The sequence below is a fragment of the Dromiciops gliroides genome, chromosome 3 (assembly GCF_019393635.1).
Source record: "Dromiciops gliroides isolate mDroGli1 chromosome 3, mDroGli1.pri, whole genome shotgun sequence".
Classification (NCBI taxonomy): Eukaryota; Metazoa; Chordata; class Mammalia; order Microbiotheria; family Microbiotheriidae; genus Dromiciops; species Dromiciops gliroides.
The window spans coordinates 489,164,627-489,191,000 of NC_057863.1; the positions used below are offsets into that span (position 1 = coordinate 489,164,627).

General features: G+C 35.5%; 1 protein-coding gene across 1 annotated transcript in view; it reads left to right on the plus strand.

Moving 5' to 3' along the window:
• Nucleotides 1-26,374, plus strand: part of XPO4 (exportin 4) — a 123,240-nt gene that overhangs the window by 75,824 nt on the left and 21,042 nt on the right. The window contains exons 8-15 of the mRNA XM_043995953.1: nucleotides 156-313; nucleotides 556-730; nucleotides 14,732-14,908; nucleotides 16,957-17,099; nucleotides 17,565-17,710; nucleotides 19,210-19,387; nucleotides 22,609-22,768; nucleotides 23,333-23,502. Of these exons, the coding sequence (XP_043851888.1) occupies nucleotides 156-313; nucleotides 556-730; nucleotides 14,732-14,908; nucleotides 16,957-17,099; nucleotides 17,565-17,710; nucleotides 19,210-19,387; nucleotides 22,609-22,768; nucleotides 23,333-23,502 (1,307 nt within the window). The remainder of the gene's footprint in view (nucleotides 1-155; nucleotides 314-555; nucleotides 731-14,731; nucleotides 14,909-16,956; nucleotides 17,100-17,564; nucleotides 17,711-19,209; nucleotides 19,388-22,608; nucleotides 22,769-23,332; nucleotides 23,503-26,374) is intronic.

Here is a 26,374-nt window from a genome sequence, read left to right on the forward strand (position 1 = left end):
GAGGGCAAAATACTTAAGTGTGTTTTAATTTAGGAATTAAAAACTTTGTTTAAAAATAAACAGCTAGTGTGAGCTCTTTCTTCTTTGGAAAAGTAGACATGTAATTTGATAAAGAGAATTTATTTTTATGAATTGGCAGTCACTCTCTCTTACAGGTACATCGTAAAATCAGAGAAGATTCAGATATGGCACAGGATTCACTCCAGTGCCTAGCCCAGTTAGCCTCTCTTCACGGACCCATCTTTCCCGATGAAGGTTCACAAGTGGATTACCTGGCACATTTCATTGAGGGATTACTGAATACCATTAACGGGTATGTATACTTAATTTGCCTCTTTAAACATAATAGTGACTTTTAAATCTTTTTTTATTTTTATTTTTGAAGTTAGCAGAGAAATAAATAGCAGGTGACTTTTTTCCCTCTTGACATTTCAAAGTATATCTGCATTGATGACTAGCATGAAATAGTTGCACTAATCTTTGAAAATGAAAAGATGGTGTGTGGGAGGGAACTCTTCTTTCCTGCTGAATAATAAATGTGTCTTTGATCTATAGAATTGAAATAGAAGATTCAGAAGCGGTGGGCATCTCCAGCATTATCAGCAATTTGATAACCGTGTTCCCTCGAAATGTTTTAACTGCCATTCCAAATGAACTCTTCTCTTCCTTTGTTAACTGCCTCACACATCTCACTTGTTCTTTTGGGCGAAGTGCTGCGTTGGAAGAAGTGGTGAGTAAGCTACTCTAAAGCAGGAGTTGCTTCCAAGTGATTTTTCACTTGGAAATCTGCTATACTCTGGTGGTATTTTGGAAGATAAAGATTTGTCTTCAATGAGGGCTCTTTGACTTTTGTAGCCTGCTTTGTTTTCATTAATAAGTCTTTGGGCATATACAGTCTTTTATGCATTGGGACTGTGAAGAATGACAAATTCATTTACTAATTGACTTATGAGATTCTAATTTGAAGATACATCAACAAATGGAAAACTCAGGTCTTTAGAGCTTCAATTTTAAAATAGTTTAGTGTTGGATTAAATATAATAAAATACTTGCACTTAGATGTTAGTAAATTTCTCTCTAAAATATTAATAGCCTACTATTTTATGATAGAGCTTTTAATTGTTATTTAATAGTTCAGGTATGGCTTCTTTATAAAATGCTTCTAAAAGTTAAAAAGATTTTGGTTTGATAGTATATTTGAGTTTTTGATTTTTTTAAGTCCAAAGTTTACAACTTTTAAAAAATAATCCAGCTATGATTGGTTTTGCCATTGTTAACATTCTATTTTGATTTGGGTGCTGATCCCTTTAGCTAGTGTGCTCTAGTAGTAGCTATTAAGTTCAACTGGTATTATACATAAAAACATTAAATGTTAAGGATGTACTTAGAAACACTTAAATACTTTTCCTTATTTTGTAATTAAACTAAGCAAATTTAAATGAGTAGTTGACACTGATTTTTATGGAAACAGCTGCATTTATAATGTGGTTGCTAGATTAATTCACTTTAATAGTGATATAAATAATTGATAGTTTTCTCAAATTATTATCATATACTTTCTTATTGCTTAAAATGAGTTTTACCTTTACAGCGTAGTGACCATGAAAGACTTTTGTAAAAGCAAAAGAAGAAATACTTTGTGGTTTTGTTAAATATCTGCTGGTACCCTTTTTCAGCTTGCCATTTTTTAAAAAAGTTACATTAATTAACTTTTAATTTCTTTTAACTGCTTTAATCATTCATGATTTAGTGTATAGATCTGTACATCTTATATTTAATTCAGGGGCATTTAGAAATATAAAAATAGTTGGAAGATAGCTTCCTAATCTCATATTCCTCTCAAGGACCAAGTTTCTGTTTAAGGAATACTTTCCAGTGAGTACTTTTTAAATCTTTGTAAAAGTTTATTAAGCCCTTTCAGAATTCTAATAAACATGGAATTCAATGTATGACTCTGAGAGAAAAGGCAAAAGAAGGGATAATTCTTTATGGGGTAGAAAGAAGGGTGGTAGTATCATTGCTTTAAAAAAAAAATGTGGTATTGGATATCTGAGGCAGAAAGGTTTATTTGTTCAAAGTAGACATGAAGTATGGTCTAAATATTCAAAGCCTGAGCCTATATCTTGTCCAAACTCTGAATTAGTGAATCATAGATTAATGAAATTTTAACATAATTAATATCCCTCTTTCCTGATTTCTGTTTCTTATTCTGAAGTGGTTAAAATGAACAACATTTAAAGATAAACTTGGAGCTTATCTGCTTTTATTTTCTAGATTTGCCTTTTAAAAAATATAATACTCTTTTTTTTTCAGTTTAAAGAAATTGGGGTTCTTAATTATAGAATTTCTAGTAATTTATGTAATTAATCATTAAATTTGTCTGAACTGCAGAAAACAGAAAAATTAATGTATTTAGTGTATTTATTATCTGGGCAAGTCTTATATCCCCGTCTGACAGGAATATTGAAGTAAAAAACTATAAGTTTATGGAATGGTGGTCCATGTGCTTTGGACTCTTTTTTTTTTTTTCTTTTTCTTTTAGTTGCAGCATGTTGAAGGATAGAGGAGTGAAAAGAAGTGACTATAGTGTAGAGAGCTGAGATAATCTATTTAAGGCCTTTGGCCCTTAGCAATATACTAATTGTTTAACTCACAATCAAATAATCCAATAATCTAATGCTATGCTACTCAGAGAACAAAATCTAAATGATTTGATTGACGTCAGACTAGAAAGGAGGAGAAATACTAAGACAATTACAAGTAATCCTCAGTAAGGCAACTCAATATATAGAACTTTACTAAAACAGTAAAATAATTTGGTGCGTCATCATCCTTTATTTTATTTTAATAGAATTTTGAGGACTTGATGCACCCATTTTTTAGCCTGTCTCTAACACCATCATAGGAAGGAAATCTGAATAATATTCATTCATCTGATAAGAGCAGGATCCATGTAAAGCACATTTTTTTCAAGGGTGGAGGGAGAAATATGATTAGAAAATTTATTTACCCCTTTTGTTTGTTTGGTTGGTTGTTTTTTTGTGTGGGGCAATGAGGGTTAAGTGACTTGCCCAGGGTCACACAGCTAGTAAGTGTCAAGTATCTGAGGCCGGATTTGAACTTAAGTCCTCCTGAATCCAGGGCTAGTGCTATATCCACTGTGCCACCTAGCTGCCCCCTATTTACCTTATTTTAAGAAATTTGAAGAAAGGCTTCATAGACCAGTAAATTTTAGGAGCAGGAAAAGTTGTGAAAAGTTAATTTGAAATTTTATAGGCTGGTGAAAGACAATGTGGAAGAAATCTTGAGTTGTTTGAAAACAAGATTAAATATGTACCTTATAGTGTCATTATGAGGATCAAAGGAAATAATTTTATTCAACAGAAATTCATTAAGCATCTACTGTGTGTAATGTATTAATATAAAGACACAAATGAAATAGTCCTTGTATCAAGCAGTTTGCATTCAGTTTGGGATACAATTTATAGGTAATTTTTTGGGGGAGAAGTCACTGAGTATTGAGGGTGAGGGAAGTAGTTAATGTGGAGGAAGGGATACCTGATATGGATTGTGAAAGGTCTTAATGAAAAGGAAATGTATTCCAGGTCCAGACATGGAATGTGATATGTGAAAATGCCCACAGGTAGGAAAGGGAACAGTCCAGTTTGACTAGAACATGAGAAAGCCGGAAATAGGGGGCAGCTAGATGGCATAGTGGATAGAGCACCGGCCCTGGATTCAGGAGGACTTGAGTTCAAATGCAGCTTCAGACACTTGACACTGACTAGCTGTGTGACCCCGGGTGAGTCACTTAACCCTCATCACCCTGCCAAAAAAAAGGGGGGGAGGGACAGGAAATAATTCCCAGAAAGTAGACTGAAGCCAGAGTGTGGAAATCCTTAAATGCCTGGTGGAGGGGTTCCTTTTCTATACTAGAGACAATCAGATGCTGCTAAAGGTTTTAGAATAAAGGAGCGATATGGTCATTTCCATGCCTTAGGAAGATAATATATGAAAAGCACTTTGTAAACCTTAAAGTAGCATGTTCTTGTCAGCTATGACTTTTATCTCTAAAATGGGAATAGTAATAATGCACTACTCACCATATGATGTTCTCATGAGGACCAAATCAGATAATCTGTGTATAACTGTAAATGGCAGCTAATAAGGAAAGGAACCAAATCTTCATTAGTTATAGTTAGGTGATTTAGAAATACTTAATCTTACCTTGAAAAATAGAATTATGTACAGAAATTATTTTTCACTGTAGTATTTAAATCAGTCAACAAGCACTTCAGAACCTCTACTAATGGCCCAGGCACAAGGAATACAAATAAGAGAGAATTAAATAGTCCCTACTTTCAAGATATATATTATATTCCCTTATATTTTAAAAGAGAAATAATAAATACAGGTGTAAGCATATGTAGGCTAAATATAAGGATAATAAATACAGTGTAGCTTGTAGGGAGGGCACTTGCATTTGTGAAATCAGGAAAGGCTCTGTTACTTGAATTTGAAGTAGAACCAAGTCCTTGACTTAAAAAAAATTAACCATTCTTTACCCAGGTTATTCTTTGGGCAGCTACTGTTTTCTAATAATTTATTATTCATTATTCATGTTTATTTGAGGCTGTTTGAATTTTTCCTGCCTAACTCTTTCAAAATTAAGCTGTTGGGGGCGGCTAGGTGGCACAGTGGATAAAGCACCGGCCCTGGATTCAGGAGTTCCTGAGTTCAAATCCAGCCTCAGACACTTGACACTTACTGGCTGTGTGACCCTGGGCAAGTCACTTAACCCCCATTGCCCTGCAAAAAAAAAGTAAAATTAAACTGTTATTTTTTACATGAATAATTTTGAAGTGAAAATCTCAGCTTTGAAGAAAAGAACAGGAATATCACTTTTTAAAAACTTTTAAAAGATAACATTTTATTGATAATTTTTTGCTTTTACACCACATATTTCCCAACATAGTCCTCCCCAACCTCTCTTCTACAGCCATCCCTTAATAGCAAATATATATTTTTTAAAAGTAAAAGCAGCTAAATAAACCAAGGCATTGAAGAAATTTTGAAAAGGGAATCCTTTCACACCCATAATCCCTACCTCTACCAAGAAGAGAGGGAGGGACCTTCCTATAGCTTTTCTTTGGGCCTAGCTTGGTCATGATTATTTCCCAATGTTCAATTCAGTTATTTTGTTCTTGTTCTTGGCCATTTAGGTTGTTCTAGTCATTGTGTATACTGTTTTCCTGGTTCTATTTTACTTTGCTTTACTTAATGTTAGTCTTCCCCTACTTCTCCAAATTCATTACATTCAACCTACAGTAATGCTTCCCTCCCCCCCCCCCAGGGCAATGAGGGTTAAGTGACTTGTTCAGGGTCACACAGTTACTAAGTGTCAAGTGTCAGGCTGGAATTGAACTCAGGTCCTCCTGAATCCAGGGCTGGTGCTTTATCCACTGTGTCACCTAGCTGATCCTACAGTAATGTTTAATCAAGCCATCAATAAGGATTTATTAAGCCCCTACTAGAAGGGGCTTAATAAGTTCTGGGGATAGAAAAAAAGTTAAAGTCACTGCCCTTAAGAAGCTTACAATCTAATGGAGGAGATAGCATATACAAATACATACAAAGCAAGCTATATACATGATAAAGAGGAAGTAATTAAAAGAGGGGAAACACTGGGATTATGAGGGGTTAGGGAAGTCTTCCTGAAGATGGTGGGGTTTTAGCTGGGACTTAAAAGGAAACCAAGGAGGTCAGTAGTCAGAGCAAAGGAGGGAAAGTGTTCCAGTCATGGGGACAGCCAAAGAGAATGCATGAATCTGGGAGATGGAGTGTCCATGTCAAAGCCAGTAGGCCAGTATCACTGGATCAAACAGTAATTGTCAGGGAGTAGGATGTAAAAAAACTGGAAAAGTTAGTTAAGTTATGAAGGGCTTTGAATGCTAAACAGTGTTTTGTATTTGATCTTGGAAGCAATAGGAAGCCAGTGGAGTTTATTAAATAGAGGGATAATATGATTTGACCTACATTTTAGAAAACCACTTTAGTGACTGAATGGAGAATTGTTTGGAGCAGGGAGAGACTTGAGGCAAGGAGAATGTCAGAGGTTACAGAGTAGTCAAAAGCAAGGAGAATGATGATTGAGAAGGCCATTGGATTTGGCAACTAAGAGATCATTAGTAACTTTGGAGAGAGTGGTTTCAATGGAATGATATGGTCAGAAGCAAGATTTTAAGCAATTAAGAGATGGCCTCTTTGAGGAATTTAGTTACAAAGGACAGAAGACAAATAAGACAATAATGGGGATAGAAGACTCAACTGAGGGCTTTTTCAGAACATGGGAGACATAAGCATGTTTGTAGGGAATGAGCCAGTAGAGAAGAGACTGAAAATAGGTGAAAGAGGGAGTAGACATTTAGTCGTTCTGGATTCAATGGACATTTTTAAATGATCATAACAGATATTGTGCATATTTTACTATATTTACTTTTTATATAGCTGAGTAAAGATGTGGAGCCTGGGAGCTATAGGGAAAATGCACATTTTTATTAGGTTTAAACAGTGAAGTATTTATGAAATATAAGAAAGTTTTTTCTTTAAATGTTTACTAGAGAAATGGAGTACAGCTTTTTTTATCTCAATAGACCGTCACCAGGCTTAGACACAGATTTACAAAGAAGTAACAAGATGTCAGTCATAGAATCACAGCTGAAAAAAAATTGAAAGATTATTTAGTTCAGGAGCATCCTGGCTTTTCTATATTAGTTCTTGTGGTCAATGTTAGACTATACAATGATGATCTGTTTAAGAATTTTTAGTCTTATAGAAGAATCAAGTTCATGCCATTAAGATTTGCTCTGTTAACCCTCCTTATATACTTGAACTACACAATATTGTGTGATTTGTATTTCATTTAGTCATGACAATCATAAACTGCTGCTCAGAACAAGATTTAGATGATTGAGGAAGCCATTAGGGTGGGGGCACATAATAGATATGAGACTTAAGCTTTAGAAAATCCCTGCTCTTAAGAGAGATTATAATGGATTTGGGACAACCTGTTTTCAGGTATTTTATGTCCTTATGATAGAATTGGAATTGTAAATTCAACTGCCTTGAAGTCCAGAGCACTAAATTTGAGAGAGGTAAGAGAAAGACTCAGATTAGCCTTTTTTTTTTCTTTTGACTATGCATGATGGGTGAATCCCTGAGATACCAAACTACTGGCTAAAATTTCCAGAGATCAAACCACTGCTCCCAGTCCATTCTATCTAAATGTAAATACTTAATTGTGCCATGAGAGAGTTTTACTCTGGCTTTAATCTTCAACAGAACCAGTTTCTCTTAGAGCTTCACATGTATCAGACTGTTCAACCTAGCCAACATAATTTCTCCTATGTATGGTCCATTGCATACATTTTCCCACTTGCCTGGAATGTACATTTGATCCTCTTCACCTCAACTTTATTAGACTCCCTGGTTTCCTCATCTGTACTAGAGAAGAAAATGGCAAACCACTCCATTGTTTTTGCCAAGAAAATCCCAAATGGGTCACAAAGAGGTGGACATGACTGAAATGTCTAAACAACAAAAGTTTACTTTAAAGCTTAGCTCAAATGTCATTTCCTACACAAGGCCTTTCCTGTTGTACCCTCCCCTACCCAGCTGCTTTTGCCTCCTCCCTCCCCCCGCCCCCCCAATTACCTTGGATTTCTTTTCCTGATCAATCAGTAAACATTTGTTAATCACCTGCTATGTGCCAAAAAGAGGCAAAGGAGGTCTCTGCCCTCAAAGAGCTGCTGCTTCTGCTACTGCTACTGCTACTGCTACTGCTACTGCTACTGCTACTGCTACTTCTTCTTGTTCTTGTTCTTGTTCTTCTTTAAAATAGAGTAATTCTGATTGAATTACATCAACTGCTTTTGGAGGGTTAAGTGACTTGCCCAGGGTCACATAGTTAGTGTCAAGTGTCTGAGGCTGGATTTGAATTCAGGCTTTATCTAATGCCCCACCTAGCTTCCCCCTGAAGAGCTTCTTTTAAAATATATACATCTTGAGATCAAGGACTATTTCATTTGTCTTTGTAACTTCATCAGCTGGCACATAGTAGGTAAACTTACTAAATGTTGACTTGGTTCTGATGTTTCAGCAAATCCATCCCAACAGCCACATCACAGGTTCATCTCTAACTATAACGTCAGTCAGCTCAGTTAAGCCACATTTGTGGAGGTGTGTTATGAGTAGGTTCAGTGTGAACTAACTGAACCAAACCTACAAGGCGTGTGCCTTAAAAAATGTAAATGATGATTTCTGAGTTTCCTCTTGGCAGTGCCAGCAGTACAAATACCCTGGCCACTAGCTGCTTCTTCACTTGTTCTCTACTTTAGCACTAATCTGCAGTTTGCTGGCTCTAGAAAAGATTTTATGTATTGTTTTTGATTATTACTGTCAAAAGGCAATCACAATGTCACAAGACTTATGTTAAAACCAGGTTTATGACAAGAGAAATGAACATGCATGTGGAACCCAGCAGTTCCCAGTTTTTACAGGAGTTTGTAATTTTATAATAGCAGGATACGGGTGGGGGGTATATCAGCAAAAGCGGTATGACATGGGAGGGGAAATGGTACAGCAAAAGGTATGAAAAAGAACAATCCCTAGAGGAAGGAGTAAAGTGATGGCAAAAGCCTCATTCTTTTCCCTTGGGAACTGTTAGATTATGAAGAGAGGAGGGGCCACGTATCTGCAAAGGAGCCTAACTGCCCATGCATTATCCCAGTCTGGCACAGACTGATGAGTGCCTGTTTTGCCTCCCAAGGACACACAGGGAGTCCAGCTTGGGGTGAAACAACACATTATAATGTCAGCTCAGGGGGGATCTTGTTCCTTGACATATTCAGGACCTCCTGCATGCTCTGAGTTTCTGGAAAATATGGCAATTAAAAAAGACAAATTCAGGGGACCCCTTAGCACCACATATACATTTGGAAATTCTCAAGAGGAATTAAAAATATCCTAGATCAAAAGTTAAATTGGGTTTTTAAATTTTTCTCTTGACGATTTCAGTTCAGATTATTGATTTTTTGTTTTGTGGATTAACAAATATTGTCAAATAAAGCTTTTTTTTAAAGTCCTCTATATCCAGAGTATTTCTGATAAACTGCAGTATTTAATAATTTCTAAATCAGTTTGAAGTACAGAGTATATTGTCAGCTTAATATTAAAGTGATTAGTGTTTAGGTACTTCAGAGCTTAGCTAGTACAGGGTTTAAACGCATAATAAATCTGATGATTAAAGTCATTACTGAAATTTCTTATTATACTTGTTAAAATACTTTGTAAACTTGAAAGCATACCATATAACTATCAGCTTTTATGATATAATTTGTCCAAGGAAATTAATTATAGAAAGAATGGAATATTCTTGGTTTCTTATAATGACCACAGAATTTATAGAAGATTTGGAATATCTTTCTTATATTGATATTCTTTTATCCTCTGAAGTACTCATTGCATGAGAGCTGCCATGATTTACTTTACGTAATTTTATATACGTGAAAATAAATTATCCGTAAATAAAATAAAATGCAAATTGTTTATACACCAAATATTTTATGAAAAGTTGTTAAAAATAACTGAGAAACTACCTGTTTGCTTGTTTAAAGCTTTATTCAAGGGAAATGGTCAAAATTTATTTTGAAATTATTTGTTGGCATGGAAACTTGAATGCTAATATAATAATCTCTTAAATTCTACCCATTCTTGATTCCCAGATAGAGTATAACAGGGCTCGAATCTTAGGGACTCTAAGCATGCCACTGCACTGTATACCTGATTCTGCCCTAGGGGCACAGAACATCTAGCTTGAGTCTCTCTACTCAGCTCTCTGCCCATCCTAATAGACTAGCTTCATGCATTTGGCCAACAGTGGTATACTACCAGAGTTGTCATTGGTCAGGTCCAGGTTCTCGTGAAAGAGAACACACTACATCTCTAATCTTCATACATTTGCACTGGTTGTATCCCATACCTGGAATGCACTTCTTTCTCACTTTCACCTTGTGCAGTTCCTCTCTTTCTTCAAGACAAAGGCTCGTGTAGCAAGCAGTGAGTTTTTTCCTGAGGTACAGCAAGAAGCCCATTAAAGAAACAGATAAGCCAGTCTGTTAAGTGTTAGAGATGCAAGTTCAAACAAGCAAGACAGTTCCTCCCTTTACAGAACATAGGAAGACAATACATAAAAGGGGGCTAGAAAGCTGGGGTGGGAGGTAAGCAAGGGGAATACTGTGGACAAAGCTAGGAAGTGGCTAGACTCTTAAAGTGAGGAAAGAAGAACGATATATAATAAGTCTAGAAAGGCAGAATGGAGTCAGGTTATGAAGGGTTTTAAATGTTCAAATGCTAAACAGAGGAATTTTTACTCGATTTTAGAGCTAATAGAGAGTCACTGATGTGTACTTAATAGGGGAGTCATGTGGCCATACCTACACATTAGGAAAATTTCTTTGGCAGCCATATAGAGAATGAACTGGAGTAGGGAATGACTTGAGGCAGGAAGACCAACCAGAAGGCAACAATCCAGGCTGTCCACGCCTGACCAAGGGTGACGACTGTGTAAGTGGAGGGAAAGGGATGGATATACCAATGTTGTGGAGGTACAAATGGCAAGAACTGTTGATTGCTGGCGTATGTGTGCGATAAGATAGAGTGAGGAAACTAGAAAGATGGTGGCGTTAACAATAGACATAGAGAAGTATTTATTTTAGGGAGATATATAGAAGCAATATCTGCATAAAGCCTTTCTTGATTCCTCCCAACTGCTAGTGTCCTCCCTCCTAAAGTCTCAGTCCGTAAACATTTATTAAGATGCATACAGACACATACTCCCAGAATCATAAGGTTAGAGTAGGGCAAAAGGGCAAGTAGGTCGTGCAGTAGAAAGAGCATTAGGTCTGGAGTGAGGAAGACTCAAATCCAGCCTCAGATACTTCCTAACTTCATGGGCAAGTCACTTTGCCTGCCTTAGTTTCCTCATCTGTAATATAGGGATCATAATAGCAGCTACATCACAGAATTTTTGTGGGGATCAATAGACAATATTTGTACAGCGTTTTTAGCACAGTGCCTGGCAGTAGGTGCTTAATAAAGGCTTATTCCTTTTCCCCTCTCTGTAAGGAACCTTTAGAGGTCCTCTAGTTCAACCCTCTTATTATATGGATGAGAAACCTGAGGCTCTCAGAAGTAAAATTGCTTGCTTAAGAGCATACTAGAGGAGCAGCTAGGTGGCACAGTGGATAAAGCACTGGCCCTGGATTCAGGAGGACCTGAATTCAAATGTGACAGACATTTGATCCTGTGTGATCCTGGGCAAATCACTTAACCCCCATTGCCTCATAAAAACAAACAAACAAACAAAAAAACCTGGCCTCAGACACTTGATACTAGCTGTGTGACCCTAGGCAAGTCACTTAACCCTCATTGCCCCACCCCACCCCCCAAAAAAAAGCATAGTAGAGAAAATTAGACAAAATGATCACTGAGATTTCTTCTACTTCTAAATCTGTGGTGCTATTTTCATTACCTTTTATTGGGAAAAAAAATAGCACTTACTATGGGCTAATTTATCATTATTAAAGTAATGCTCAGGTGTAACCAAAATTTGGTTCATTTATGGAACATAATGAAAGGTACTGGCATAAAATAGTGTAGGTCAAGGTTGCCAGCCCTTTCTTTGATTCATACTAGCTATATGACTATCACCTACCTATTTAGCCTCTTGTTGCCCACTCAGCTGTTAAAGACTAAGTTATTGAGAATTTTCCAATCAGCAGTATTCGATGTTCCAATCTGAAGGAGTTTGCACTCCACAAGTTGCCCTCACCAATGAACTTCAAAGTCTTGAGGGGAGAACCCCATCCCCATTATGACTGCTGATGGTGATATCCCCCAGATTGTGTCAATCTGATCCTTGGAATTTGGAAGATTTCTTCTGTGGCAGAAACCCTCATGGTTCATAAAATTATAGAATTTTAAAATTGAAAGGGACCTTTGAAATAAAATAGTCCAAATTCTTTCTTCTATTGATGAGAAAATGGAAACCTAGAGAGTTAAAGTTATTTGCTACAACATCCCACAACACAAGGTCACAGAAGTCAAGTTAGAATGAATTCTTTTTTGGGAATTCTTCAACCAGGTTGTTAACTATTTTGGGCTCTGTGAAGGACTAACTGATCCATTCTGTTAATGTCTAGAAACTTTTCTTTAATGTATGATTTCATGATGTTATGAATGTTTTTGGCAGGTAGGGAGGGGTGTTGGAACCAGTTCCTATTTTGAGACCCCCTACCCAGAGATATAATTGCTATTGGGCATTCTTACTTTACTTATTTGTAGGATCTTAATTTTTTTTTTTGTAGTGGTATGGGTATTTCTTCCCAACTGCAGAACTAAACCACTCTTAACTTAGTTTTCCAGAATTGCTTTAACAAAAAAATTCATTATATGACCAGCTTTTTTGAATTAACTAATTTGATCTTCAGGAGATAGCCCCTCTCTCACTTGTCCTGTACTCAGTCTTCCTAGTAGACATATATAGATATAACATAAATTTGAAAATATAAGGGCAGCTAGGTGACTCAGTGGATAAAGCACCAGCCCTGGATTCAGGAGGACCTGAGTTCTGGCCTCAGACACTTGACACTAATTAGCTGTGTGAAGCTGGGCAAGTCACTTAACCCTCATTGCCCTGCAAAGAAACAAAAACAACAACAAAAAATATATACGCACACACACATATTTGCACATTTGGCCTGGATTGGGATATTTTATAATGCAACCACCTTTGATAGGTCTAATACCATTGTTCTTAATTATCTTCTTTTTTTCTGTAACTTTAGAATGAGCTGAGGTAATCTCTTAGTATTCTCCATTTTCTAGTTCCTTGGGCCAGTGACTTATAAAAATGCTTTACTCCACCCTATTCTGCCTTCCTCCCTTCAAATATGTCTTGCCTACATTTCATTGGTTTTCTTTGGTGTTAAGATATTTGGATTGTTAATTGTAGGTAGAAGTATGCAAGAGGGGTCAGCTGGGTGGTGCAGTGGATAGAGCACTGGCCCTGGATTCAGGAGGACTTGAGTTCAAATCCGGCCTCAGACACTTAACACTTACTAGTTGTGTGACCCTGGGCAAGTCACCTAACCCCAATTGCCCCGCCCCCCCCAAAAGCATGCAAGAGAAAAATTAAGAAATGTTCAGCAGAATAAATGGGAAATTCTATGCAAACAAGCTAATTATAAGCAAATGACATTAAATTCATGAGTGGTTTTCCCCATTTCATACTTTGATGACAATTTATCTTAGGGATAAATTATTTTTAGGCTGTTAAGGAGACATAGAACAGGTCTTAGCTATCTTATTTCTTATTTGTAAAGTATTTCTCTATAAACTCTTCTTGACCACTGGAAGGGAATCATCTATAGTTAACAGGAAATTTTTTCATAAACAAATATTGAGATACTCATACATGTAAAATGTTTCTGTCTTTCAAAGGCTTCTGACTAGTTTATGCACATCATTAATCAGATCTTTGAATTTAAGGATTGTAAGCTTTTTCCAGGTATTAAGTTACTAGTTTTTAAGTATATCCTTATTATAGTAACATTTTTTTAGGTTAAAGTAGGTTAGGAATGTTTTATATGGCCAAAGTTTTATAGAGGTAGGTAATGTTAATCATTGCCACAGGGCTAAGACTTTGAAAAAAAGAGTCAAACAGATGTAATATGTATAAATCTAAATCTTAAAGACACTGATTCAGAGATATTTAAAAGAATGACTATTGAAATCACTTTTAAAACTTTCTGTTGAAGCATTGGGAAATATACTCAATAAAGACAATTAGATATCATTTTTCTATGACATAGAACTCGTCTTCCTTAATGCCCAAATGAAATATCTTTTTGGCTCAGTGGGTTAAACTGGTTTTGCTTTCAGGTTCAGAGAGTCTAACATTTTGTTTATATTTTAAACATCACCTTACATACTCACCATGCCAACATTAATTTTTTTTTCCATTTGAATCACAGGTACATGGAATAATTTCCCAGGTTTTCCTAAAAGCCTTTTAAAGTGTGAAATTCTAATAATGGTCTTTTTGACTACTGCAAAGAATTATATTGATATAACCGTTTGTGTTTCTTACTGTTAGTGTTACTAATACAGGGTGTCTCAAAAGTCTTAGCTAAAAATAGTGCTAAGATTAGGGATACCCTGAATTCTTCACATATCCCTTAAAAAGCCCCACATCATTTCTTGTTTTTTTCTGAGAATCTTTTTTTTTTCCTTTTTTTAGTGAAGCAATTGGGGTTAAGTGACTTGCCCAGGGTCACACAGCTAGTAAGTGTTAAGTGTCTGAGGCAGGATTTGAACTCAGGTACTCCTGACTCCAGGGCTGGTGCTCTATCCACTGTACCACCCAGCTGCCCCTAAGAATCTTTTAAGATTGAGGACTAAAGTTAAAAGATTTAGGGGATTTTAAGAAGTTTTTTAAATTTTGTTTTGCATAATATGAAAATTAGTCCATTTATCTCATTTGTCAAGTTAGAAATAATTATTTGTCAGATGATTTGTTCAGTCTTTATGGTTAGCTATGACTGCATTTTTGCTAATCCTCCCAGTTTTATTCTCTGGTTGTATATTTTGTGAATTTTTTTTCCCCTTTCAGCTTGATAAAGATGATATGGTATATATGGAAGCATATGATAAATTGCTGGAGTCCTGGCTGACTTTGGTGCAAGATGACAAACATTTCCATAAAGGCTTCTTTACCCAACATGCAGTTCAAGTCTTTAATTCCTACATTCAGTGCCACCTAGCTGCTCCAGATGGTACAAGGGATTTGGTATGTTTTTTAATTTAACACTTTACACCCCATTCAAATTATAGACATTTATATAAAAGATGCATTATCTCATTTGAGCAGGTACTCCATGTGTTATCATTGCCCATTTTTAAATGAGGAAACTAATGTTTGGAGAGATTCAGTGACTTACCTGTGATTACACAGCTAGAAAATACTTGAGGTGGGTGTTGATTCTGGCCAACATTCCACTCCTTATGCCACCCGATTTCCTGGGTAACAAGGTGAAGCCTGAGTATATGTGTTTCAGCTAGAAATATAAATATCCTCTTAACAAAATCTCTGAAGATTTAGATGCATTAACTGTCATCAGTACTGCTTTAAGTACTTAACCTTTTGCTTTTATCAAACAGGGTCAAACCTCTTTGACCAGACTCAGGAGCTACTTACAAGCCAAAGCAATATTGGTTTGGGTGTGAGACAGAGAAGGGGAAAACCAGTGTAGAGGAAAAGATTGCAGTTTCTTCCCTCAGCATAGAAAGGAGGAAAACATATGTAGAAGGTTTTATTCTAAAATGTATTTGTAAGAATGTTGTCTGGAACTTGAAACATAATTTCTCAGAGAAACAAGTAATATCATTAAGGCATAATTCATTTTCCAGACTAGTTCAAGTTTTGTTTCTGCTGTAATGTAGCCAAACTATAGAGCTGATCTTACTAGTTTGCATTCTGGAGTCCTAAAAGTTGGGGACAGGGGTGAAAAAGAGAAGAATTTCAGTAATTGATCTTAGGTAAAGTTTTTAAGTAGGTATTTGGTATTCCTCTGCCTCCTTTTTTATAACCTTTTCCTCCTCCTAGTGCCTTAATGCAGTCCCAAAACCCCAAATGAAGTACTTTGCTGCCTACCTGCCTTTTATAAAACCTTTCTTTCCTTATCTCCTTTCCTCCTCTGATCAAAAATCCTTTTATTCTTTCACTATAAATGATCTTATCTATGTTTTAGAAGGAAAGCAAATTAGTTGAATTTATTCAAGAACATTAAGGAACTTTCAGGCATTTATACCTGATTGTGAAATGGTGTTTATATGTATTAAACATTATTCTTATTACTCCAAATTATTCCCTAATTGTTGGAATTTTAGGCAGTGTATTAATTAAGACAAAGTGAAAGTTTCCCTGATGGCATAGAACTGAAAGGTTATCTCAAGCTATAAAATTCAGTGATTCTGCATTTCTAAGGTTTTCACTGGCACTAGCTAGGTTGCTGAGTCTGCTTTTAGAGTCAGACTTCCTGCTTTTCATTGCTGCTTAAATTCATACTTTGCTTAATCCTCCCCTCCCCTCCTTTTTAAAGATTTCAGGTTCACGTGTTTGTTTTGGAGGTAAGGATGGAGGAATGAGAGCGGGAAGAGGAGGAGAGGTAGTTTCACCAGATCCAAAGACAATGGGGATAACACCTGTTGACATATGTTTCTCCCCACTTCTTTTCTCACTTTTCTTCTCTTTCTAAAACCACAGTAACCCACAAGATTTTTCCTGTTTGTCAGTTTGATATGAGTGTATCTACCTATGCAAATACCTGCATCCATTGTTACATCCCTTCCAATTCCATATTCTTTTAATAATAGGGGTTAGGGGGGCAGCTAGGTGGCGCAGTGGATAGAGCACTGGCCCTGGAGTCAGGTAGACCTGAGTTCAAATCCGGCCTTAGACACTTAACACTTGCTAGCTGTGTGACCCTGGGCAAGTCACTTGATCCCAAGTGCCTCACCAAAAAAAAAAAAATAATAATAATAATAATAGGGGTTAGATTTTTGGTGGTTTGGTGCATTATGAATAGAGGCACAAATTAGCAGAATGGCATCTACTGCCAACTTCTTTCTCTTCCTGCATTCTTCACCACAATAAGATTAGAGTTACTCCAACTAAATTAAGAAACTGAACTCATTAGATCCTAAGCAATCCCTTTAACTGATTTGGAATATTGGAAATTATATCATGCAATAAGTATATGTTTTATTGATTTTGTAATGCCCCTATCAGTTAATGGTACAGTTCTTCAATTCATTTCTTTTAATTGTCTGTAATAGACTGCCAATGGTGTAGCCTCACGTGAGGAAGAAGAAATAAGTGAACTTCAGGAAGATGACCGAGACCAGTTTTCCGACCAACTAGCCAGTGTAGGAATGCTAGGAAGAATTGCTGCAGAACACTGTATACCTCTTCTTACAAGGTACAAACAGTCCAAAGAAACCCCATGGAGAAAATGTTCTATGTTCAAAATGCCCTGGAGAGTACTTAAAGTATTTAAAGACTTTTAAACACTCCTGCCCCGTATTCCAGCTCACTGGAACAAATGGACAGAAACATATTCATGGTTGCATACCTTGGCACATACATTTGGAACACAGGCACTACAGGATAGATGGCAGAAAGAGTGTGGAAAACATGGTACGAGAATGGTTTGACCCATATAAATAAACACTTAGAATATTCTATTTTCAAATGTCCATTGTAAACTAATGAGTCTTTGTAAAAATATTAGTTAATGCTATTACATATAATAAAGAAAAATTATGATATGGTTATAATATATAACATATTTACTATAATCCGTTCCATTTATAGTTAATAAAGATTAATTATATTGTTAAAAATCCTTAATGACTGGTTTTTTATTGTCATTCATTATTTTCAGTTTATTAGAAGATAGAGTGACAAGGCTTCATGGTCAGTTACAGAGACAACAGCAGCAGCTACTTTCCTCACCTGGTTCGGGTGCCATTAACAAGAAAGTGCTTGATGATCTATATGAAGATATTCACTGGCTTATTTTAGTTACAGGTAGGGTAAGATTTCTCTTAAAATATTGTCTTTGAATTGCCAACTGCTTAATTTCAGGCCTGATAGCTTTAAAAAGTTGTTATTAAATTAATATACATTAGTATTTTAGCATAGAGTATTTATTGTGTGCTATAATGGAAAGAGCACTTACAGATGAGACCTGAGTTTGAATTTCAGCTCTATCAAATACTAGCTGTTTGACTTGGGTAAAGCAGTTAACCAATTTAAGCCTCAGTTTCCTTATCTGTAAAATTGAGATAATAATTTCACTATTTCCTCACAGGATTATTTTGAGAAAGGAGTCTATAAACTATTTTAGATCCATTTACTTTTTTTTATAATATGCTGTCTCTGCAGTTAAACAGCCTCTTAGGGTTTTGTTTAATTAAAAAAAGTTTTTCCCTTTTCTAAATGACATGAAATAATTACTTTTAAAAAGAGATAGTGACAAAAATCATGGCAAAATGTTGCCTTTATTTGTCAGTAGTAAAAAGGTTTGCAAAATTTGTCTCATGGGGGGGGAGGGGTCAATGAGGATTAAATGACTTGCCCAGGGTCACACAGCTAGTAAGTGTCAAGTATTTGAGGCTGGATTTGAACTCAGGTGCTCCTGAATCCAGGGCTGGTGCTTTATCCACTGCACCACCTAACTGTCCAAGGTTTGTCTCATTTGATAGCAACCAAGTGAGGTAATTACTACAGGTATTGTTCCCATTTTATAGATGAAGAAACTGTTTAGAGTCAATGTAAGATAATGAATGGAGTGTTAAACCTGAAGTAGAGAAGTCCTGGGTTCAAATCCTGTCTCAATACTTGTTAGCTCTGTTAAATCAAACCAATAAACATTTACTAAGTATCTATCAAGTGCCAGGCATTCTGCTAACCCTAGGGATACAAAGAAAGGCAAAAACAGACCCTGCTTTCAAGCAGCTCACAGTCTAATAAGGCTGGGGTACAGCATGCTCTGTAACCACTGGCAAGTATTTAACTTTCCAGAACTCAGGCAACTTTCTGAGAATTATCTAAAGTCATAGAGGCATTGCAATTTACATTAGTGGAGATAGCATATTAATGATGTCACAGATAATTGACTCATTACTCTTGACATAGTAATAGACTACCTTTTTATGTAACAGATCTAATTCTATTAGTAAGAGAGTGATTGTATATTTATATAATTGTCCATAAAGTATGTTAGTGAAATGAATTATTTCCTTTTCTTTGGGGAGTATTTTTTAGTCTAACTTTATTCAGAAAATTGTACAATGATAGAAGGGAAGAGACTAAAGTCTTTTCTGAGCTAGCTGTATGTTAATATGTTTTCCATTGGCATCAAATCTTTATATGGTATAAAGACTTTAAATAAGCAAAACTGTAAATTTACACAGAATTTCACTGTTCTTTCTAAAATGTCAATGAAAAGACAGGTTCTAAAAGGTAAATTCTTATGGCTAAGAACTGTGCATTCACCTTTGTCCCCTCATTTTTTGAAACTGAAGGCTACCTCTTAGCTGATGATACTCAGGGAGAGACTCCGTTAATACCTCCAGAAGTAATGGAATATTCCATTAAGCAATCAACTGAAGTTGATATTAATACAACACTTCAGATCTTGGGATCTCCAGGAGAGAAGGCTTCTTCCATCCCAGGGTGCAACAGAACAGATTCCGTAATTAGGTAATACTAAGTATGTGGCTACATTTTTATAATTTCCACAGTATTATAAGCAATAAGTTGTCCAGAAAGTGACTGTAAGTACTTTTTATATTTAAATGATCTAGGAAAAAAAATTGCAAATACTTAGGTATATAAAAAGTGGTTTGTGGAACATGCAGATATTATGCATATTTAGGTAAAATATACTAGTTATAGAAAAAAAGAGGATAAGAGTTATGAAATTACTACGAACTTAATAAAATGGGATTGATTATAGCACCTTTAGGAAAAGTATTATTTAATGCAGAACTGAAAAGAACCTGTGTGGGGAATTGAATATAGCGGAATTTTTAATAATAAATAATTACTTTATAAATTGAGGGTAGTATGTATATAGTATTGAATGGACTGACAGAATCTCAGTTGACAGTGACTTTAGGGGTCATCTAGTTAACACAAACCTGAGTAGAAATCCTTTTTTATATCCTACATGAAAGTGATCTTCCAGGGGTCACTTGAAGATTTCTGATAATACATAACTCTTTATCTTATGAACCTGTTTAACTTTTGGAAAGCTCATATTGTAGGGGCAGCTAGGTGACACAGTGAATAGAGTGCTGGGCCTGAAGTCAGGAAGACTCATCTCTGAGTTCAAATCTGACTTCAGACACTTAGTAGCTGTGTGACCCTGGACAATTCACTTAACCATGTTTGCCTCAATTTCCTCACCTGTAAAACTAGCTGGAGAAAGAAATGGTAAGCCTTTCAGTATCTCTGCCAGGAAAAGCCCAAATAGGGGAAAGCTTTCTTTATAAACTCTCATTTATCTTGGTGTAACTTCTACCTATTATTTTCAGTTCTTTCCTCAAAACCCAACAAAACAATTGTAATGCTACTTGACAGCTCTTTAAATCCTTAATGGTGGCTATCATGCCTCTCTCCACTCTCCGTCCCCCAGTATTCTAAGCTAAACATTCTTAGTTCCTTAAACTAATTTTTATGTCATATGGTTTCAAGTCCACACAGCATCCTTGTCTCCTTCCTCTTGGTACACCCTAATTTGTCAGAATGCAGATAAGTACTTAATAGAATTTCACTGATGTTCAAATGTCTTCATTTGTGCTGATAGAAACCCACATAAATTCTTCATGGGTCTTATCTGTTTTTTCTTATGCAGAATATCTATCCAACATGCTAGAGCCTTTGCTCTAGACTACCAACAGAGCACTCAACCTGTCCATTAAATCTAGCCCGTGTCATTTTCTGATCAATATCTCTTTGGTGGTATCCCTTATATCATCCTTACAAAGACCAATCCTGCTTCAACCAGTTGTTGCCCTTTGAGTTTTTGATTTGATATAATCAAGGTGCTATGAAAACAAGGACTTCACCATCTAAAGCAAATCTTTTCCATTTAGGCCTTATATAAGGCATGTCATGGAGGCATCCAAGTACTTTTATTTTTATTTTTATTTTTTTTTTAGTGAGGCAATTGGGGTTAAGCAACTTGCCCAGGGTCACACAGCTAGTAAGTGTTAAGTGTCTGAGGCCGGATTTGAACTCAGGTACTCCTGACTTCAGGGCCGGTGCTCTATGCATTGCGCCACCTAGCTGCCCCGGCATCCAAGTACTTTTGACAAGCATATGTCTTCCTGTTTCATGCCTTGCACGATATTAATAATTGGGGTTACTGGGTAGCATTATCTCCATAATTTTTATCATGGAATCTTATATAATCTTAACATATGCAGGAGAAAGCCTTTAAGTTATATCTTGCTCTGTCAAATATTTTTGTGGTATAGTGGATCAAGTACCAGGTTTAAAGAGAGCCAGAGAAACCTGGGTTCAAATTCTTCCTCAAAAAACAAACAAACAAACAAATTCTGCCTCAGATGCTCACTAGCTATTTGGCCTATGTCCAGTCACCTAACCTTTCTCATCTTCAGTTTCCTCATCTGTAAAATGGGGACAGTTACTGTGCATTTATCTGATAGAGGTAAGATGTAAGGATAAAATGAAAATGCAAAATGCTTTGCAAACCTTAAAGTGCTCTGTCAGTGTCAGTGGTCATGATAATGAGGTTAATAACTTATAGAGCTGTCCCTGTTTTCAGGATTGTTAGCTATCCCCTGAATTACTTCTTAATGTCTTTGGTCTGGTCTAGCCTCTTTTCCCAATTTCATTTTGCTAAGTGCTGTTTTGACTTCATTTTATAGTTATCTGGGTATTGAGGGGAATGTTAGGGTTTACATGTTCATTCATAATCAAAATAGATTATTTGTAATCTGTGTTTCACTTTTTTTTTTTTCCTTTGGTGAGTCAATTGGGGTTAAGTGACTTGCCCAGGGTCACACAGCTAGTAAGTGTCAAGTGTCTCAAGCTGGATTTGAACCCAGGTCCTCCTGACTCCAGGGCCAGTACTCTATCTACTGCACCACCTAGCTACCCCATGTGTTTTACTTTTAACAAGGATATTGACAAGGTAGCACTGGTCTTCTTTAAATGTGGCATCTAGAACTAAACACAGTAAATAGTCCCATTGTTATCTGACCAGTTCAGAATTCAAAGAAAAAAAAAAACCTTTGAATTGTAATAACTTTGCTTGTTTTCTCTAGCAACTATGGTTCTATGAAAACAGTTCTTTTTTTATTTATTAAGTCCCCGCAGAGTACAGGAGGAGGAGTAATGTATAATAAAGCTGGTAAGATGGGTTTGAGCCAAGTTGTAAAGGGTTTGAAAACTAAATAAAGGAATTCATATTAGATCTTAGAGGCAATAGGGAACCACCAGAGTTTGTGAAGTAGGGGGTGACATGGTGACTGACAGCTAACTAAATGGAACTGTTGTCTAGCTATATCTTTCCAAGACTGTATTTATTCTTGTGGTTAGATTTATTACTGTTAAATTTCACCTTATTTGATTTGGTCTGTTCTAGCCTATCAGGATTTTAGAGGATTCCCACATATGTCATTCAGCATGTTATTTCACCCTTCCCCTTTGATCAGCAAATGTGATAAGCATTTCACTTGTAATTTTATTCAAGTCACTGATAAAAAACACTGGATGCATATTCAAGGAGAAACTAGTATCAATGTTAAAGAGACTTCTGTCTCAGTTTAAATTAATTCAAAGGACTATAGGGTCAGCTTGGCTAAAATCCAGAGTATTAAGAAAGAGAACAAAATTTATTTTTTTAAAAACAATGTGAAATAGAAAAATAACCTTTGTTTTTTTCCCCACAGGTTATTGTCTGCCATACTGAGAGTTTCAGAAGTTGAATCTCGAGCAATAAGAGCAAATCTAACACATCTACTTAGTCCACAAATGGGAAAAGATATTGTTTGGTTCCTAAAACGATGGGCAAAAACCTATCTTTTGGTAGATGAAAAGCTGTATGATCAGGTCAGAATACAAAATTGTTTAACTTTGTTTAATTGTTGATGATGATTAGTTGTAGAAACAAGAAATTCTTTTTCCTTTGGAATTCTGCCCCCCCCCCCCAGCCACATACACACCACACGCACACACACAAAATCATTCAGAATTTAAGAACTAGAACCCGATAAAGTTTAAATGAAGAAAGATTAATTTCTTTCGGATTGGGAAGTTCTTTTCCTTATTTTAACTATACAATTTGAGTAAGTTTATTTCAATCAATAATTAGGTAAGAATTAATTTCCTTTTCTTGTAGAATTAATTTTCTTTTAATGTTTGTACTTTGGTTATATGTATAGGCTCATATAGAATTATAAATGTTAGGGGATTTCATTTTGAAATATGAGTAGTGGTACATGAAACACTCTTCAGGGCTTTATTTGGCATTTGAATACAAAATTGAGGTAAATAAAAAAATGAAATGATTTTTAATTGTTTATTTTTTTTTTAAGCAAATGTTCTTACTTAGCTTTTGTTTTGTTTGAAAAAGAAAAAAAAAAGTTTTGTTTTGGTTTTTTTTGCTTTCCTAAGATAAGTCTGCCATTCAATACAGCATTTGGAGCAGATACAGAAGGTTCTCAGTGGATTGTTGGCTACCTCTTAGAAAAAGTCATAAGTAACCTTGCAGTCTGGAGTAGTGAGCAGGATCTTGCAAATGATACTGTACAGTTACTGGTTACATTGGTGGAAAGAAGAGAAAGGTAAACATTGAACTGAATTAGGGAGGTTTCTCCCTCCTTCCCCCTATCTCTCCCTTTTATTTCTACTTTTCTTCACTTCTAGTATTATTTCTAATGTCTAAAATAGGTATAATCCTATTTTTCATCAATATGTATTCCCAGAAATCACATAATTGTCAAAATTGGGTGGTATGTTTCTGTTAAAGGATTCAGCAATAAATATGTAATTATAATCAATAGTAGGTTGCAAAAGCAAAGACATTACTTTAAAAACTATCTAATCACTTTAAAAATTATTATGTTTAGGGGCAGCTAGGTGGCGAAGTGGATAGATTACTGGCCCTGGATTCAGGAGGACCTGAGTTCAAATCCAGCCTCAGATACTTGATACTTACTAGCTGTGTGACCCTGGGCAAGTCACTTAACCCTCATTGCCCTGCCCCCCCCCCCAAAAAAATTTATTATGTTCTTAATTACAGAATTTTAGAGCTTGGAGACACCAAGATAACATGAAAATTTTTTCATTGTGCTGATGAATAAACTGGCAACCAGAGATTTTATCTAATTTTTGCCCCAGGATCACACAACTAATTAATAGCAGATCTAGGTCCATAACCCAGGTGTTATCTTAGTCTGGTAGATACTCTTCTCATTATACTACTCAGCCATACTTAATAAAATCCTTTAAAATAGGTATAAATGTATTAGACAAATTATAGGAGGCCTTGTGTATTGCAAAGTATATTCACTTATACCTATGTTTTATTATATTTTTATTGATCTGAATTAAGTGTGATAGTTAAAGCACTAGTTAAACACACAGTAATGGGTACTTCTTATCATTTTAACATTTCACAGTAACTTTGAGGAAGGTAATACAGTATTTAGCAACCCCATTTTAGAGATAAAGAAATTGAGCCACTAAAAGGTTAAATAATTTGCTCAAGTACAGATAGCTAGTGATAATGTAGGTGGGATTTGAATCCACTTCTTCTGAATTCCAAATCTGGTACTGTATATTTTATACTACAAGCCCTTAAATGTTTGATTCCTTGGAATTTTGATTCCTCGACAAAGCTTGACTCCTTGGAATTTTGAAGAGCTTTTGAGGAAGGATCTGGATGAACTAGATTTCTCTAAAAAAGAAGTAAATAAAATCTGTCCTGGAAAATCTGAACAGATAAATCTTTTGCAGAATTACAGGTGGTCAACAAAGACTCAGAACCACTTTTTTTGTTAAAAAGTAACCATTGCGAAACCTGGATTCTAGTCCTCACTGTTACTAACTTGCTGTATGACTATAAACAAATCCCTTAAATTCTCCTGAAACTCAGGATTTCCAACTGTAGAGTGAAGATGTAGACTAGAAGAAATTTCTTCTTCCGTCCATAAAACTCTCTGGCACTAACTTTAATTCTAATAATTGTTTAGAGAATGGTTTCTTGAGTCTATTCACCTTTTCTTTTCCAAAAAAATATTAAGAGTAATTAAGAGTAATTTGAGTTCAAATCCTAACTTGAAATAAAAAGTCACAAATTAACAGCCTAAGTATTCTATATAGAAGAGATGAAAGTGCTTATGTGTCAACTGTGTGAATGTCCACATCAGAGTTTATAGCTTATCTCTGTCCTGCCTCTGTTCATTTAAATCGAGTAATGAGTAGAAGGATAGTAGAAGGATGGAAAAAGGGGCAAAAATTATGTACAAGGCTACATAAAAAGACTAATTCTGCCTTTTTAGATTAATTTGTTTAGCATTTCATTTAATTAATATACTTTACTCAGAATCACACATCCTAGCTAGTGGTGAGATACTTTCCAATGGTTATTTCTCCATTATTCTTCTTTTTTCTTTCTTTTTTTTTTTTTTAAGTGAGGCAATTGGGGTTAAGTGACTTGCCTAGGGTCACACAGCTAGTTAGTGTTAAGTGTCTGAGGCCAGATTTGAACTCAGGTACTCCTGACTCCAGGGCCGGTACTCTATCCACTGCACCACCTAGCCGTCCCTCTCCATTATTCTTAAAGATGAGAGAGTCTGGTTTATTAGTAAGCATAGTACATCTTAATCTAGTTGAAAATGGATAGAAAAGGTTTTTTTTCATAGTTAGATTGCTATTGCAATTTAGAATGATTCATCATATTTTCATAACTGGTTCCTTCCCATTTTAATTTTGAATAAAATATTTTTAGTTAATCTGAAATCAGTATGCTGACAGATTTTCTGATTCTTGCCTTGTATTTTCTTCGGTAATTTTGTTTTCCAGTTTTAAAAGATAGGAGCCTGGCCAATACTCATCTTAAAACTGCTACAGTTGAAAGAAACTAGACTTGGATTTAAGAGTCTTGGGTTCATATTCCAGGTCTAACATTTATTATTTCTACAACCATAGGAAAAATGTCTAACCTTTCTACACCTTAGTTTCCTCATTTATAAAATGAGAGTAATAAAATTTGTAGCATTTATATAACAAGGTTATAGGGAAAGCACTTTTAAACCTAAAAGCACTAAATAAACATGAGAAGTTCTAATAAATTAAATTCTCTCTTGATCACTTTAATCCCACAATCTGCTAAACCTTTTATTTTATGGAAAACTACTTTATTATTATTATTTTAATTATTATTATTATAGAGTCACTTGTATACTAAAATCTAGGTTAGATTTAAAAAGGTCTTTATATAGTACATTTGCAGATATGTAGCTGTAGATATATACTATATTAGGGGAAGTTCATAAGAAAAATTGAGAAGGAGTATGTAAAGATGTTTAACATGAGATATTCATTAATAAGAATTTAGCTTTTATAGTAATAGTTAATCTATATGATCATGGAGTAGAATAGTCTGGTAGCTGAACTTTTTAATTAACCATTACTAAACAAATTTATGCCTGT